Source organism: Narcine bancroftii, chromosome 1, assembly GCF_036971445.1.
Source record: "Narcine bancroftii isolate sNarBan1 chromosome 1, sNarBan1.hap1, whole genome shotgun sequence".
In the NCBI taxonomy this organism is placed as follows: domain Eukaryota; kingdom Metazoa; phylum Chordata; class Chondrichthyes; order Torpediniformes; family Narcinidae; genus Narcine; species Narcine bancroftii.
This window is the reverse complement of record NC_091469.1, coordinates 84,055,877-84,071,671: the sequence shown is the minus strand read 5'-3', so window position 1 is coordinate 84,071,671 and position 15,795 is coordinate 84,055,877. Positions and strand designations below refer to the sequence as shown.

Sequence of the window (15,795 nt, the reverse complement as noted above, 5' to 3'; positions counted from 1 at the left end):
TTAGTTGCAAGAGGAGTAGGACTGGCAGCTCATTGTTCTGGGGTTCTGATGTTTCAGATGTATAGAGGGGGAGGAGTGGCATTGCTAGTCAGGGAAAATATAGCTGTGCTTAGATAGGACAGCACTGTGGACTCGCTTTCAGAGGCCATATGGATGGAACTAAGTAACGGGAAAGGTATAAGCACACTAATGGGCTTGTATTTTAGAATTGGAGGTGTAAATTTGTCGGGAGATGGCAGACCATTGTAAGAAACAGAAAGATTGTTAGTAGGAGTTTTTAACTTGACGCATATTGAATGGGACTCCCATACTGTAGAAGGACTGGATGGCTTTGAGTTAGTCAAATGTGTACAGGAAAGTTTTCTAAATCAATATGTAGAAGTACCAATTAGAGAGGATGCAATACGATCTGTTAGGGAACCAGGCAGGTCAGGTGGAAAAAGTGTGTGTAGGTAAGTATTTTGGGTCCAGTGACCATGATGCCATTAGCTTTGTAACTTTTGGATAAAGATAGGTCTGGTCCTTGAGTTGAGGTTCTAAATTGGAGAAAGGCCAATTTTATGGAAATGAGAAATGATCTTGGAAGAGTCAATTGGAATAAGCTGTTTTCTGGCAAGGATGTGTCCAGCAAGAAGGCATTCAAAGGCGAGATTTTGAGAGTACAGAGTTTGCATGTTTCTGTCAGGATTAAAGGCAAAGTAACAAGCTTAGGGAATCCTGGTTTTCAAGGGATATTGGTAATCTGGTTAAAAGAAGAGAGAGGTGTATAACAGGTATAGGCAACAAGGAGTAAATAAGGAACTTGCAGAGTATAGAAAATGTAAGAGAATACTAAAGAAGGAAATTCGGAAGACAAAAAGAGGGTGCTTTGGCAGATAGTGTGAAAGTAAATCCAAAGGGTTTCTACAAGTATATTAAGAGGATAACCAGGGACAAGATTGATACCATAGAGCAGGGGTGTCAAACTCAAATTCACAGAGGGCCAAAATTAAAAACTTGGACTAAGTCGTGGGCCAAACTAAATATTTTTTTTTTTTTTTGAAATTTATTTATAGTATCTCCATACATTCATTTCAAATTGACTTAGTATAATATTACATAATAGATACTAAATAATTTTCAAATTTTCACCCCCCCCCACCTCCCCTAACCCCTTAGGAAACCACCTTGTGGTTAATTCCCAAAAACCCAAATGGGTGTGGTATAAACCACAAGTGGCCTATGACTTTCGGGAGCAGAAGTACCACCCCCTCTCCCCCCCCCAGGCAGACAAAATACACATATAAACCGAAAAATCATCATTTCTTATATCCATAAAACCCCGATCCATCAATTTAACCAATCTTATTCATAAACTCTTTTTTTTGAAAATCCAAACTTGATATTAAATTTTGCACCCTTTCCACCCTCCCAACACTGAGTTAAACATTGTTTACAATCAATAAAAGTTTTTTAAAATTTTTTTTTCAAGTCTTCCTGAATTTCATCCACTGAATTAAAACACCTCTGAACATCCCAGTTCAACACTGAATCTTCCATTCTTCTCAGTCTCAAGTTGAATTTGTATTTGTATGTACTTCTACATACCAAATTTTCCACTTTGTCAATCTTCTCAATGTTAAGTTGAAATTATTGTTTATTTTCAAGAAAAACTTATTCAAAATTTTTAACTCTTCTTGGACATTGCTCCTTCAACTTTAATTTTATAAATCATCAATCTTGTTCATAGTTTCTTTCTACTGAGTTTCCAAATTTAATAAAGTTTCCGTTTTTTCCAATTTTCTCAATATTAAACTGATCTTGTTGTTTAGTTTAAAAAAAAACCTTTTCAAAACTATTAAAATCTGTTTGTAATGTATGCATACTCACAGATAATAAATTCACTCTTCCAATATTCCATCCAAAAAAAAAATCACTGATAAACCTTATTGCAGGTCAAGGAGTTCCATATATATGTTTATCTTCAGAAAATATTTCAAATATTTCAAATCAACATTCGTCGCCATCTTTCAAAAAGGAGTCCAAAATCAACTTTAATAAGTTCTGTTCTTGAGAAAATTCCAGCACCAACTCCAGCTCTGTCTGGGCAAATAGGTCAAATTTCTTCCAAAGTCAAAGAATGTAATTTTGTTCTGTATTTATAGATAATAAGTTCATCCTTCCGATATTCCATCCCAAAAAAATCACTAATAAACTTTAATGTTATCTGGATTTTTAAAACTCATGGGCAACCAATGCCAATTACTGCAATTTATCTTCATAAAACATTTCAAATCAATATTCATCACCATCTCTCAGAGGGGTGTCCAAGGCCAGCTTATCCGACAGTCCAATTAATGAGCTCCGTTCTTAAGAAGATTCCAGCCTTGACTCCGTGGTTCTGTCTGGGCAAGTAGGCCGAGTTTCTTCCAAAGTCGGAGAGTGTAGTTTTGTTCTGTATTTGAACTCTATTTTCCTTAATCTTTGTTGCCATTTTAAACTAAAAACAATTGATAAACAAAACAAAGACTTTTAACAGAAAAGAAATATTCTTAAAATGGGTATTTATATAACTGCCTGGGGGAGACCGGCAAGGCACGTCCGCTCCCTACGCCATCTTGCCACGCCCCCCAAACTAAATATTTATTGAAAATTTTCAACAACATCTGCATGTTTTCTCTTCTTTCAACATATGTAATGTTAAACTTTTTCTTATTAAAATAAATGTTTAATAATAGTTTTGGTTAAACTCTTTCCAGAAGAAGCATTAACAAATGAGAAATAAAATATTCAATAAATAATATTTCTCTATAGCCTTTAAGCTCCTTTTAAATGTATTTTTTTTCACAAGCCAACAAGTCAAAAAAATAACAACTTGCTTCAATGAAAATCCAATCTTTCAACTATGAACAGTCCGAAGTTAACCAAAGAAAATATTAATCCAAGCTTAGCTTGCTACACTGTGATTTACTGTGATGCACCTGGGTCTAAACCAGATACTTGGCATCTCTTCTTAGATGCAAGTTCATCAAACTCTGGGGTCAGAGTTTGCCTCCCACCTGTTTTGAAAGGTCCTGTTTTCTGTCTTTGGTTTGGCCATTTTTCGTAAGGGGTTTATTACTTGTGAGTTGGGCGACAGGTCACAGATGCTAATGAAAGTAAAGAGAGGAGGTGGGGGCGATTAGCGGGTTGACGGGCCAGCGCCAATGCATTTGCAAAGCATTCTGGGATTTGTAGTATTAGCTGTGCATGCGCTATACTGGCGCGACGGCCAGCGGGCCAGCTCTAATACATATTTGATATGATCTTGCGGGCCAAATATAATTATATCACGGGCCAAATTTGGCCCACGGGCCTGAGTTTGACATGTGTACCATAGAGGATCAGAGTGGTCAACAATGTGTGGAGCCTCACAAAATGGGGAAGATCTTAAATAGTTTTTTTGCATCAGTATTTACTCTGGAAACTGGCAAGTGCATATGGATGGAAGGAGTTCTGAGAGATAGGATATATAGGTATTTGGACAGCCATGTGCTGATTAAGGACTGTCAGCATGGCTTTGTGTGTAATAGGTCATGTTTAACTAATCTTGTAGAGTTTTTTGAGGAAGTTACCAAGGTTAATACACTAGGTATGCATAGAGGGGTTGTAAACTGGATTTGAAATTGGCCGTGTGGGAGAAAACAGTGGTAGTGGATGGTTGATTTCTCAGACATAGAGTGGTGTCTCTCAGCTATTTGTGTGGGGACCATTGTTGTTTGTTTATATCAATGATCTGGATGATAATATGGTAAACTGGATCAGCAAGTTTGCTGATGACAAAGATAGGAGGCATAGTGGACAGTGAGGAAGATTTTCAAAGCTTGCAGAGGGATCTGGACCAACTGGGAGAATGGGCCAGTAAATGGTTGATGGAGTTTAATGTAGACAAGTATGAGATAATGCACTTTGGAAGAGCAAATAGAGGAAGGACTTGCACTGTAAATGCTAGGGCACTGAGGAGTGCAGAGGAGCAAAGAGACTTGAGGATACAGGTACATTGTTTGCTGAAGGTGGCGTCACAGGTGGATAGGGTTGTAAAGAAAGTTTTTGGCATATAGGAGTTGGGATGTTGTGTTGAAGTTGCATAAGAGATTGGTGAGGCCAAATTTGGAATATTGTGTGCAATTCTGGTCATCTAGCTACAGAAAGGATATCAATAAGATTGAAAGAGTGCAGATATGATTTATTAGAATGTTGCTGGGTTTTCAGGAGTTGAGTTATGGGGACAGATTAAACAGGTTAGAACTTTATTTCTTGGAATGAAAAATAAGGGGAGATTTGATAATGTTTACAAAATTGCAAAGGGTATAGACAGAGTAATGCAAGTAGGCTCTTTCCAATGAGATTAGGAGAGATAAATACAAAAGGACATGGCCTTAAGGGGAAAGGTTTAGGGGGAACTTCACTCAGAGTGGTGGGAGTGTGGAATGAGCTGCCATCTTATGTGGGTGCAGACTCGATCTTGAATTTTAAGAATAGATTGGATAAATAAATGGATAGGAGAGGTCTGGAGGGTTATTGAATGGGAGCAGGTTATTGGGACTAATTGAACAATGGTTGGCACAGACTAGAAGGGCCAAATAGCCTGTTTTCTGTGCTGTAATGTTCTCTGGAGAGGTATGGTGCTGGAAGGTCAGCTTGGTTTCCTTGAAGGAAAATTATGCTTGACAAACCTTTTGAAATTTTTTTAAGAGATCACAAGTAGGATGGACAGGCGAGATGTAGAGGATGTTGTATATTTAGGCCTTCGACATGGTGCCACACATAAGGCTGCTGAATAAGATGAGAGCTCATGGAATGGAACTACAGGAAGGATAGATACTAACATGGGTAGTGCAATGCCTGATCAGCAGGAACCAGAATAAAAATAAAGGGATCTTATTCTGGTTGGCTATTGGTTACTAGTGGTGTTCCACAGGGGTGAGTATTGGGGTCGCTTCTTTTTACGCTGTATATAAATGATTTGGATTATGGAATGGATGGCTTTGTGGATACATTTGTAGATGATGCCAAAATACGTGGTAGGCCAGGTAGTGCTAAGGATACAGAAAGGTTACCAAAAGACTTGGATAGATTAGGAAAAAGGGCAAAGAGCTGGCAGATGAAATATAATGTTGGAAAGTGTACAGTCATGTGCTTTTGTAGAAGAAATAGGCAGACTATTATTTATATGGGGAGAAAATTCATAATTTCAAAGTGCAGAGGGATATGGGAGTCCTCATGGAGGATACCATAAAAGTTAACCTCCAGGTTGAGTGGGTGGTGAAGAAGGGAAATGCAATGTTGGGATTCTAGAGGACTAGCATAAAAGAGCAGGGATGTAATGTTGAGTCACTATAAAGCACTGTGACACCTCAGTTGGAGTACTGCATACAGTTTTGGGCACCTTATTGGAGAAAAGATGTGCTGGTGTTGCACTGTACTTGTTGGAGTACAGAAGGATGAGGGGGACCTCATAAAGGCATTTTGAATGCTAAAAGTCCTGAACAGAGTAGATGTGGTAAGGAAGTTTCCCATGACAGGAGAGTCTAGGTTGAAAGGGCATCAATTTAAAACTGATTTGGGGAAATTTCTTTAGCCAGAGGGTCGTGAGTCTGTGGAACTTGTTGCCACTGGTGGCTGTGGAAGCTAGGATGTTGAGTGTATTTAAGGCAGAGATTGACCAATATTTGATTAGTCATGGGATCAAGGGTTGCAGGGATAAAGCCTGGGACTGGGGCTGAGTGGGAGGATGGATCAGCTCACGATTAAAATGGTGGAGCAGACTCAGTGGGCCTACTTGTGCTCTATATCTTGTGATCGTAGAAGTATAACTACTCCTCAAATACACAAAACCTGACTCTTGTATACACTAGTTCTGGTTTCCACTTAGCCACTGAGTTTTCATTTGGCACTTTAAAGGTGTGTGCTTATGGTTTTTCTGTTACAAATTATTTACTCCCATCTGCTTCTTGCCCTACCTCTCCAAGCTTTTAATATCTTGTGAAAACTAACTTCATTCTGCTAACTGCCATACTTTAAGATTTCTATTTTTTTTCAGAAATGCTAAACTTTTATAAAAAAAATGTCTACTTCATAATTCTATGATCGAGAATCTCATTTTTTTTCTCATCTCCCTTCTGATTATTTTTGAGATCTATCTTAAATTTTTTCCTCTCCTTTCTGGCTCACAGACTTGTGTAATTTTAGATCCACTCTCAGTTTGGTCAATTCAACTTATTTTCAAAAGTTGTAAGAATCTGGAAGTGGATTCACTTAGGTAGTATATTCCAGATTATAAAAAGTTGCTTTGTGCTACCTTACCTCTTCCTATTTGCTCTAAAAACATAGAACAGTACAGGCCTTTCAGCCACTGAACCTGTATAAACCTACTCATCAAAACCTCCCTTACCTTTTATTTTTGAATCCATGTGTCAGAGTATTTTAAATGCACCTATTGTACCAGCCTGCACCACCACCCCAGCAATGCATTGCAGGTACCCACTACTTCTGTGTGTTTATATAAAAAAAACCTGATGTCTCTCTTAAACTTTCCTCCCCTCACTTTATATAGATATCCTCTGGTATTTACTGGGAAATGGGTGTTGGCTGTCCACCTTGTCTATGCCTCTGTATAGAGGTATTCAAAGCATTAAATAATTTTAAATCGCTTTATATAATCTCATTAAGTACATCGGTCTTGAGAGATCATGATAGGTTGGTTAAAAAAGGATGTTTCGTCATATGAGAGAATCCAGAACCACGGGTCATTACTTAACCATAACTGATGGCCCACTTAACACAGGGATGAAGCAAAAATGTATCTCTCCAGAGTTTCTAATAACTATATAACCAACAAGTTTCCAAAAGGGCAATGAAAGCAGTAGAATATTTTTAGGGGCTAATTATTTAATTCCGGATCAGTAAGAGTGTAGAAAATTTATATGGGTAAATTAGAAGATGGTCTACTCTTGCTCCTAATATACATGTTCATGTGTTGCAATGGATATTTATTATCAAAGGAATTAGGGCAATGGGGAATTGGGGGGGGTGGGGAGAAGAGATGTAGCAATGAGTAGGTTTGAGGTGCTGAGTAGTCTACTCCTGCTATTTTCTTGTGTACTGGTGTGAAACATTGTTAGGTTGGGTTACCCATGATCTGAGTGAAGGGATGAACAGCGCATCTGCATCATATTCCAGACACCATGCACCAAAGAGCTAAAGGGTAGTGAACTCCCAGCTGGCTAGACCCACCTAAGATTTGGGATATCCTTGCAGGTAGATGCAAATCCCTAAAATATTCACCTGAAACTGAATTTTACTTTGCAGATTGAAGATGAGACACAGGTTTCCCGTGCAACTCAGTGTGAACAAGATCACTACGAGATGCATGTGAGAGCAGCAAATATTGTACGTAGCAAAAACCTTGAACACACAATTGTAACAGTGTAATTTCTTCTTTGCCTCTCCTCTTGGGCTGTGGTTGGTGTATGGGGTCCACAACCTTCACTGGGGTCTGGGTTCCACAGACACTGATTTGGAGCACAGTTTCTCCATGATTCCGGTATCATGAGCTCTGATGGGTCCCATGCAGATATATCCTTTTCTTCACTATTGTTAATGCTACTTCTATAATTCCCATTTTAGATTTCCATGTCTCTTTTGCTCTTTAACATATTTCTGGAAAGCTGTCTATAGGCTTTTGTTTAGATCATAGTATTTCCATATGTTACTCAAATTTTGTTTTGATTTGCTCTCTTGTTGAACCTTGGAGCAATATATACTGCATTAAATGTACAGAATGATGCTGATAATGATGAATGTCATTAAGCTATTTGAGCAATAAAGGAATTGTTTTCTATTTATAAATATGGGCAATGTTTTGTAATGGAAATGTGCACAGAGTGAGAGGAATCCAGAAGAAGCACTATTTAAAAATTAACTGGACTATTTGGAGATGAGGCCAGGAAGCAATATTGCAAACAAAGGATGGGGAATTGTGGAACTCTGAACCCTAAAAAGTTGCAGTGGGAGGAAGGCAGTTGAAACTTTCAAAGCTGAGATAGTGAACAGTGAGAAGGTGAAGATGCTCAATGGGTCAGACAGTATCCACGGAGAGAAATAGTCAACGGTTGGGTCAGGACTCTTTTACAACCCTTGTTATTACAAAAGCAGAGCTATATGGAATATTCGTCTTACCAGCTGTCTCTTGTAAGGATGCTACCCCTTTCTCTCAATTCCTACACTGCACCTGTTCCTGGGATGAAGCTTTCCGCACCAGAAGCTCACACCATTTCTCATTTTTTTGATAAGGACATTCACAGATATAGAAAAGTAGATGAATTTGTAGAATATGATTTAAAAGTGACAGAGATTCAAGGAGCTGAATGCATTGATGTTTGCATACAATAGGGTGAGGCAGTTGTTCCATTATTGTCACGTAATACTACATTTTAGAATTCAACATGCAGGAAATTCTTTTAACTTTTGCCTACTGTAAGGAAAACAGACCCCACTTGTCCAGCACTCCTCACAGAAATGAGGCTCCAGCAAAGAATAAACCTGCAACCCCTGGTTTACAAGACCAGTGCTCTAACCATTGAACTGTCATTCTATTATCTTTGGAGTACATTGTTGAACTCAAAAGAAGGAATAACTGCACATCTTGGTCCCATCATCTCTCATCTAAATCTTGACACCAGATGAATTATGTTCAGAGAAATTGGCTTGAAATTCCACAGCAGTGTATATTTGACAAATGTTATCACTTGTTTTTCTGTGCTGCCTTGGTTTAGGTGCGTGCTGGGGAGTCTTTAATGAAGCTGGTGTCAGACCTTAAACAGTTCCTGATTCTGAATGACTTTCCCTCAGTGAATGAAGCTATTAACCAGCGAAAGCAGCAACTTCGAAATCTACAGGAAGAATGTGACAAGAAGTTGATCACACTGAGAGATGAAATTGCGATTGATCTGTACGAGCTGGAAGAAGAATATTACTCCTCCAGGTACAAATAGTGTGGGACTGCCCTTCCTCAGCCTCAAATGTCAGAGCACCTACAATGGGCCCCTGACATATTCCACAGTGTAACCAGGCTCACTTCTCAGCATGTAATACTTTCTTAATCCCACAACACGATATTATTCTATCACCAAATTTAACATTCTGAAGTTTGCACATTGTAATATTCTTGTACTAATTCCATTGCACTAGTGTATTTTCCTTGAGATGAGAAGGGATTTCAATTTAAACTGTGTCAATATGCTGCTTATTATCAATATCCTTGTGTTATGCACTAGAAATGAGAATCTTTCTTTCCCAGTATTTTCTCAGTATTCTTAGTGTTCTGGTCATGGCTATTTTTAAACACATGATAACTAGTTGATTCTCAATCTAAAACAAATAGCTACTTTTCCAATCCTACCAATTGGTCTCCATTATCTTTGTGTAAAGTTTTATATAAGGGGGTAGGGGAAACTACTGCATTATTTTACATACATCCTCCTTGTCCAAACTTTGCCTGATATTAAACAAATTCCAGATGCATAACTGAAAATCGTAAGTACATGAAAAGTTTCTTCACAACCCCCACCCTTTTTCCACGATGCCCTTCAAAACAAATTATGTTAATCCCTCACTGGAGAACTATGGAATGTGCACAGACTGCTTAGAGGAGCAAACCCAACTGCAGATGTTTGTCAATCACTTAATCTTCAGACATTCTTTGGGCACAAGGAGCATCACTGAAACATGCTGATGGGCATTTGATTAAACAGTGATTTTTTAATATAATATACTTTTATATTTTGATAAATTTTGTAAGCCGTGAAATTGAAAAGAATGTTTCCTAGATGGCAAATGTTAAAAGTTGAAGAGCTGTGCTATTCAGAAACTTGTCCACATCCACCCTGAAATGGACAATAATGCCACCAGTGCTGTTAGTTTTGTGTTATAAGTAATGAACCCACTTTACATCCCACAACATCACAAAGGCTGCATACTCCTTTTATATCTCATTATTATCAGTGTTGCCAATAGTCTGCTGCAATTTGCTTGCTATCTCGTATATCTCGTATTATGTAGCACATCAAAATGGGCTTTTAATATTAAATCTCATAATAGTCTTCAACTAGCTGTAGATCCCAGAATATTCAATGTCATTCAAATGTATTGCACTGCATCCCATTATATCACTGTGTTTTGATTGAGTTGTGCATCCTACAATATTCCAGGCACAGGCCATGTACTTTTCCCAACTCCCTTCTGCTCACTAAGTAAGTCTGCTGATCAGCAGCTAAGGATTTAGTCATGGCCTGGCCAAGCTAACCCAAGTAACCACTATTATACTTGGGGTCTCTATCCTGTGCTTAGAATACCTTCTCAGCCACACAAAATTGATTTTCATCCCTACTAAGGATTTAGACGACTAGTCTTGAGGCACTTTCAAGCAGGAAAAACACCAGTCTGTAAAGGTGGAGGTTCTTCGTCCTTGTGGCTAAAGACGTACCTTCTTGAATGTGCCATGGCTGACTCCAAGGTGCCGATTTTGACCCTTTTTGGGGAAGGATAATTGGCAGAGCAATGTACTCCACCGCGTGACCTTAATGTACAGCCACTGCAAGCAGCTCGTTAGGGACAGGCTGATGATGCCATCAGCCCATGACCCATCTCCCCACTCACCACTCTTTCTCCAAGGCAGGGGCAGCGGGGGGGGAGCCGTTGGGGCAGCCAGTGTGGGGTGAGACGGCCACCGTGGGCCACTTTGGCCTTTGGGGCCGCTCTCTGCAGTTCAACGCAGCAGAGCAATGGCCATCTTCCCTACTCGTAATCCCACACACACCTGGAACTGTTCTGGTAATCACAGAGCTGTTCCAGCTGTGTGGGGGATTATGGGTAGGGAAGACGGCCATTGCTTGCTGCGTATTTATGACAGGTGGCACTATGGCACCAGTCTCATTGGCTCCAGAGGGCGCTAAGAGGTGCCTCTAGATATGAATGGGATGCTGGAGCAGCCTTTTAGTGCTACTATCTGTAAGGTAAGTTTTAAGTTTTTGTTTGGCTCTTGTAGCCAGCCTCCCAGGTGGAGGCCTGACATGAAATGGTCTTTAGCCAGGGTAGAATCCATTCTTGTATGGCTGAAAAGGTCAATTCCTTCTGATCTTTGCCATTATGATGCATGCATACAATTAGGTAAGAACGGTATTGGATTCAGCGGCAATAGCACCCATAACTAAATAGAATATCACAAAAAATCATCAGACTGGTTCTGCATAAGTATGTCCCCATCACCCCCAAAGAATGGCAATTTGACGGTGGTTTACAGTTAACAAAGAAAGCCAGCTCATTTGAAACAAAAGAGAAAGAATAACTAATTAGGGAGTTTAAAAACTTGCATGTAGGAAAATAGCATATGAAACTCTCCCAAATATATTTCATGGTATCAACATGAGCACTTCCTGCACACATTGCGGATTCTGCTTCAGTAAAATACAATTCAGTACGTTCTTTAAAATTTCAAAGCTTTTTGCCATTGGGGTCTCTAATTGCTTCGAGTGTGGACTGGAAGCATATCTTGCTTTAACAATTAGTCCTTCTGGTAGTAATGTCCAAATGAATGTTGCATTTAAAAATTGTATTTTAAATCTTGTGCCTTGTTCACTGTTCTGACATTTTAAAGAAAGTTATTTTTATTTCTGTACTTGTTTCTTTTAAAATTCATATATAATTTAGATTGGATGCTTAATTTTGTTGCACATTCGAGCATCTCACTTTAAAGATTCAACATTAAAAAAAAAACTTAAATAAAGTTCAAACATGCAGATCCTTGATTTTTAATTTGTTTCCATTTAACGTCACACCTCATCTAATTTAAGTTTCACCAGTTTCCCACCAGCTATTTACTTTCTCTTGAGTTAATTTTCTCAGAATTGATATTTAAAAGACACGCTTTTAAATAAATACATGATTTCACAGAAACTGTGAAGCAGCCAGACTTTGCTGTGTTGACTGATCATTTGTCAGAATATAGGATCGCTCTTCAATGGGTCAGGGGAGAGGGAGTTTTAATGTATCTAACCTGTACTGATCTAGCTGGGATGTTTGATGTAGCCTCTGTCTGTACTGTCTAAGTTTATTTTCCAATGAAGAACCCACATTCAACAAGAACTTGCATTAATTTGGTGCCTTTAATGTAGCAAAGCATCTTCAAGACATGTAGTAATGGGATTTTTCAGATCTCTCACCATACCAGGAAACCTTAGGACTGGTGAACAAAAGGTTGGCCAAAGAAGTAAATTTAAGTAGTGTTTATGGTGGAACTCTAAAAATCAGGTTGTACTGACAGCCAGAATTAGAGCAAGAAAGAGATTTGTGGAATTATAGAGATGGAGTAGGGTAAACTGTGGAAGGATTTAAACAGGAGGGGTGAGAATTTACAAGTTTGCAAGCACTTAAGGTGGATGAACATTAGGACTGAAAGATGAACAAGACAGAATGAATTAGGATATGGGTAACAGCTCTCAATAGCATGAATTTGAAGGTGGCACAGAGTGTAATAAGTCGTTTGGAAGGAATGGTGAACTGTGAGGGAAGAGAGAAAATGGTCAAAAGGTGGTGAGAATGTTTGTTCACCAGTTCAACCATAAGGACCCTTCAGTCCCTAGAGTCCAGTTGTGGATCTTGTTTGAGATGTGAGCAAAAGAAAATCCAGTGAGATACTGAGGGAGTGCTGCATTGTCACAGATGATTTCCTTTTGATTTGGTTAACGGAGGCACTGATTTGAGGAAGAGTGGGGGAACCTTGTTGCTTGGCCAATATTTCTCCCCTAAACAGCGAATACAAAAGAAAATTATCTGGGTGGCCATTATCGCATTACTGCATGTAGGAGCCTACTGGGCTTAAATGTGCTGTTTCTCAAGTATTATTACTGACTAAATGTGAACATGGGTATCTTTGTGTACATCTGTCATTGAAAGTCAGGATGCTGAGACATCAGAAGGCAAACAATTGTGTAGGGTCCTGTGTACAGCTTTGGTCTTCCTATTCGAGGAAAGGATGCTCTTGCTATGGAAGGACTGCAATGAAAGTTCACCAGGCTGATTCCTGGAATTGTTTGGTGTGTGAGGACATCATGAGAATTGACATTCAAAGGGAGATTAGGCTTTTTGACTAGAGTTTTGAAAAATACAAGGGGATCTATTGGAACTTTATAAATCCTTGAGTGGGAATGTTGCAACATAAGCATACAGGGAGGTCATTTGGAGGAGAGATTTTCATTCCGAATGGGGAACTAGAATTTGCAATTGAGGTCAAATCATTAAGTAAATGCAATAGAGATAAAGTTATGATGAAGGTCAGGATTTGAAGAGAAAGCAGAAACTTGGATGATCAACTTTGGCCATGTTGATGGTGGAACAGGTACATTTTCTATGGTAAAAGTACTTTGGTGATGATTGAACACTGGGAGATTGAGTTGTTGAAAGGCACCACAGAAATGCAATTTCTTCACTTTCTTTATCACTAACTTCCTTTTTTTTGGTCATACTCTTATTTCGTTCTTACATCCATTGCTCTTCTTTCTTACATCATCTTTGTTCCTGGCAAGCTACAGCCCGTGGGATGGTGCTGATCTCCCACTCTGTGAAGCATTCCGGAGACGGGAGGAAGAGGGGGCGATCACGCCTGAAGAAGAGATGGCAGCTGAAATCGTTCCTTCAGCTTCGGTGGTGGCACCAGGAGATATTAATGCTGGAACAGCCCTGATTGCCGCTACCTTGCAGCCACAAGTGAACGGCCATGGAGGAGTGACCTCTGATCCTGTCTGAAGATCAGGAGGGACTCTGGATTGGACAGTAAGCTCAACCAATACCTTGTCCAAAGCAGAGCTTGCCTCCTACATCAAAATAGAGTAGCAACAAAAGACATGTGAAAGTATCACAACATATGTAACAAAATGGCTGTCCCTCCTCTAACATTGTTCACAAGCTATTGACCAAACAATTGTGTCAATTTATAAGGAACTTCTGGGGAAATTGTGAGGTTGTTGCAGAACTTGATGGATCCTTCCAACATCTGAAAGAGAAAGATGGAGTTGTCATGTGATTGAGTGAAGCTGGTGTCACGTGTCATTGTTTAAAGTGTGGGTACGTAAATGTATTGGTAACAGTTTTATTTGCTTTTTGAGTTTTAAAATGGAATTATTTGGCCAAAACAGCCAAGGAAAATGGGAACCTAAAATAGGAAACTTAATATACTCTTAATTTCAAAGTGCTTAATCTCAGAGTGTCAAACACCAAAAGTATAAACAAAATCTTTAGGTGAGTGAATGACTAAGAAAAATGCTTCCTGAAGCTGAATGACTAACAAACCTCAGTAATTCTCAATAGTATTACTTGGCATTGTCTTCAACTCATGAGGTAGACCTCTTAAAAAGATGTTTTTTAAAAAAAAATGCAATTGTTCCATCTCTCAAAGAAATGTACCGACAAAATGTGTAATATTTGAACTTGTTAGTAAAGTTTAACTGGAGACATTCTCATTCTGTGCTTTTTGTTCTGTCAATTCTCAGGCAAGGTATGTAAATATTAAACCACTGTTATGAAGTTAATATCCCACAAGATCAGTGAGGGGGAAGGGAGGGTGTTGGTGTATTAGTTATCCCCCATGTAGTAAAGCGGTTATTGTCTACCAGTTTTGGAAAGGGTATAGGAACATAGGAAGTTGGAACAGGAGTAGGCCAAAAATGGCCCATCGAGCCTGCTCTGCCATTCAATACGATCACGGCTGATCTAATTTATGACCTAATTCCACCTACCTGCCTTCTCCCCATATCCCCTAATTCCTCTATCATGTAAAAATTTATCTAACCGAATTTTAAATATGTTTAATGAGGCAGCCTCAACCACTTCCCTGGTTAGAGAATTCCAAACATTCACTACTCTCTGGGAAAAACTATTTTTCCTCATCTCTGTCCTAAATCTACTCCCCCGAATCTTGAGACTGTGTCCTCTCGTTTTAGTTTCCCCGGCCAGCTCAAAAAATCTTCCTACATCTATCCTATCCATACCCTTCATAATCCTATATGTTTCTATAAGATCTCCTCTCATTCTTCTGAACTAGAGCGAATACAATCCTAGACGATTTAATCTTTCATCATAAGTCAACCCCTTCATCCCAGGGATCAACCTAGTAAACCTCCTCTGGACCATCTCCAAAGCCAGTATATCCTTCCTCAAATATGGAGACCAGAACTGGACACAGTACTCCAGGTGCGGTCTCACCAGTACCTTATACAGTTGGAACATTACCTCCCTACTCCTGAATTCAATTCCTCTAGCGATGAAGGCCATCATTCCATTTGCCTTCTTAATAACCTGCAACCTAACTTTTTGCGATTCATGCACAAGCACTCCCAAGTCCCTCTGCACAACAGCATGGTGTAGTTTTTCACCCTTTAAATAATATTCAGCTCTTTTATTTTTCTTGCTAAAGTGGATAACCTCACACTTACTAACATTGTACTCCATCTGCCAGACCTTTGCCCACTCATCCAGCTTAACTATATGAGTGGGGGAAGGGGTAAAGCTGGAAGAAACAGATGATTTCCCACACCTGTTCACCAAAACTCTACCAACAGATGGCTGCCCTTATCATACAGTACATTTTGTGGAAGTCATCAGGTTTCAAACATGACAAATGAGAGGATTGTCTTGTGATCTTTGCATTATTAGGAAAGGAAATAAACATTTCTCGCTACAACTCCACTCTGACTTGAGACAAGTTATACAGCAAGGGCTATG

The 15,795-nt window shown here is 39.2% G+C and overlaps 1 protein-coding gene across 10 annotated transcripts in view; it reads left to right on the top strand.

Annotated features, from left to right (window-relative positions):
- The window catches only part of med22 (mediator complex subunit 22), a 35,145-nt gene that overhangs the window by 12,675 nt on the left and 6,675 nt on the right, over positions 1–15,795 (top strand). For 5 of the 10 annotated variants that reach the window (XM_069931490.1, XM_069931548.1, XM_069931538.1 and 2 more), the window contains 3 exons: positions 7,330–7,410; positions 8,796–9,004; positions 13,602–14,529. In XM_069931490.1, the coding sequence (XP_069787591.1) occupies positions 7,330–7,410; positions 8,796–9,004; positions 13,602–13,821 (510 nt within the window). In that variant the 3' untranslated portion in view covers positions 13,822–14,529. Of the gene's footprint in view, positions 1–7,329; positions 7,411–8,795; positions 11,990–13,601; positions 14,530–15,795 lie in introns of those variants that run through there. The other 5 variants (XM_069931499.1, XM_069931506.1, XM_069931517.1 and 2 more) reach the window with 5 other exon arrangements.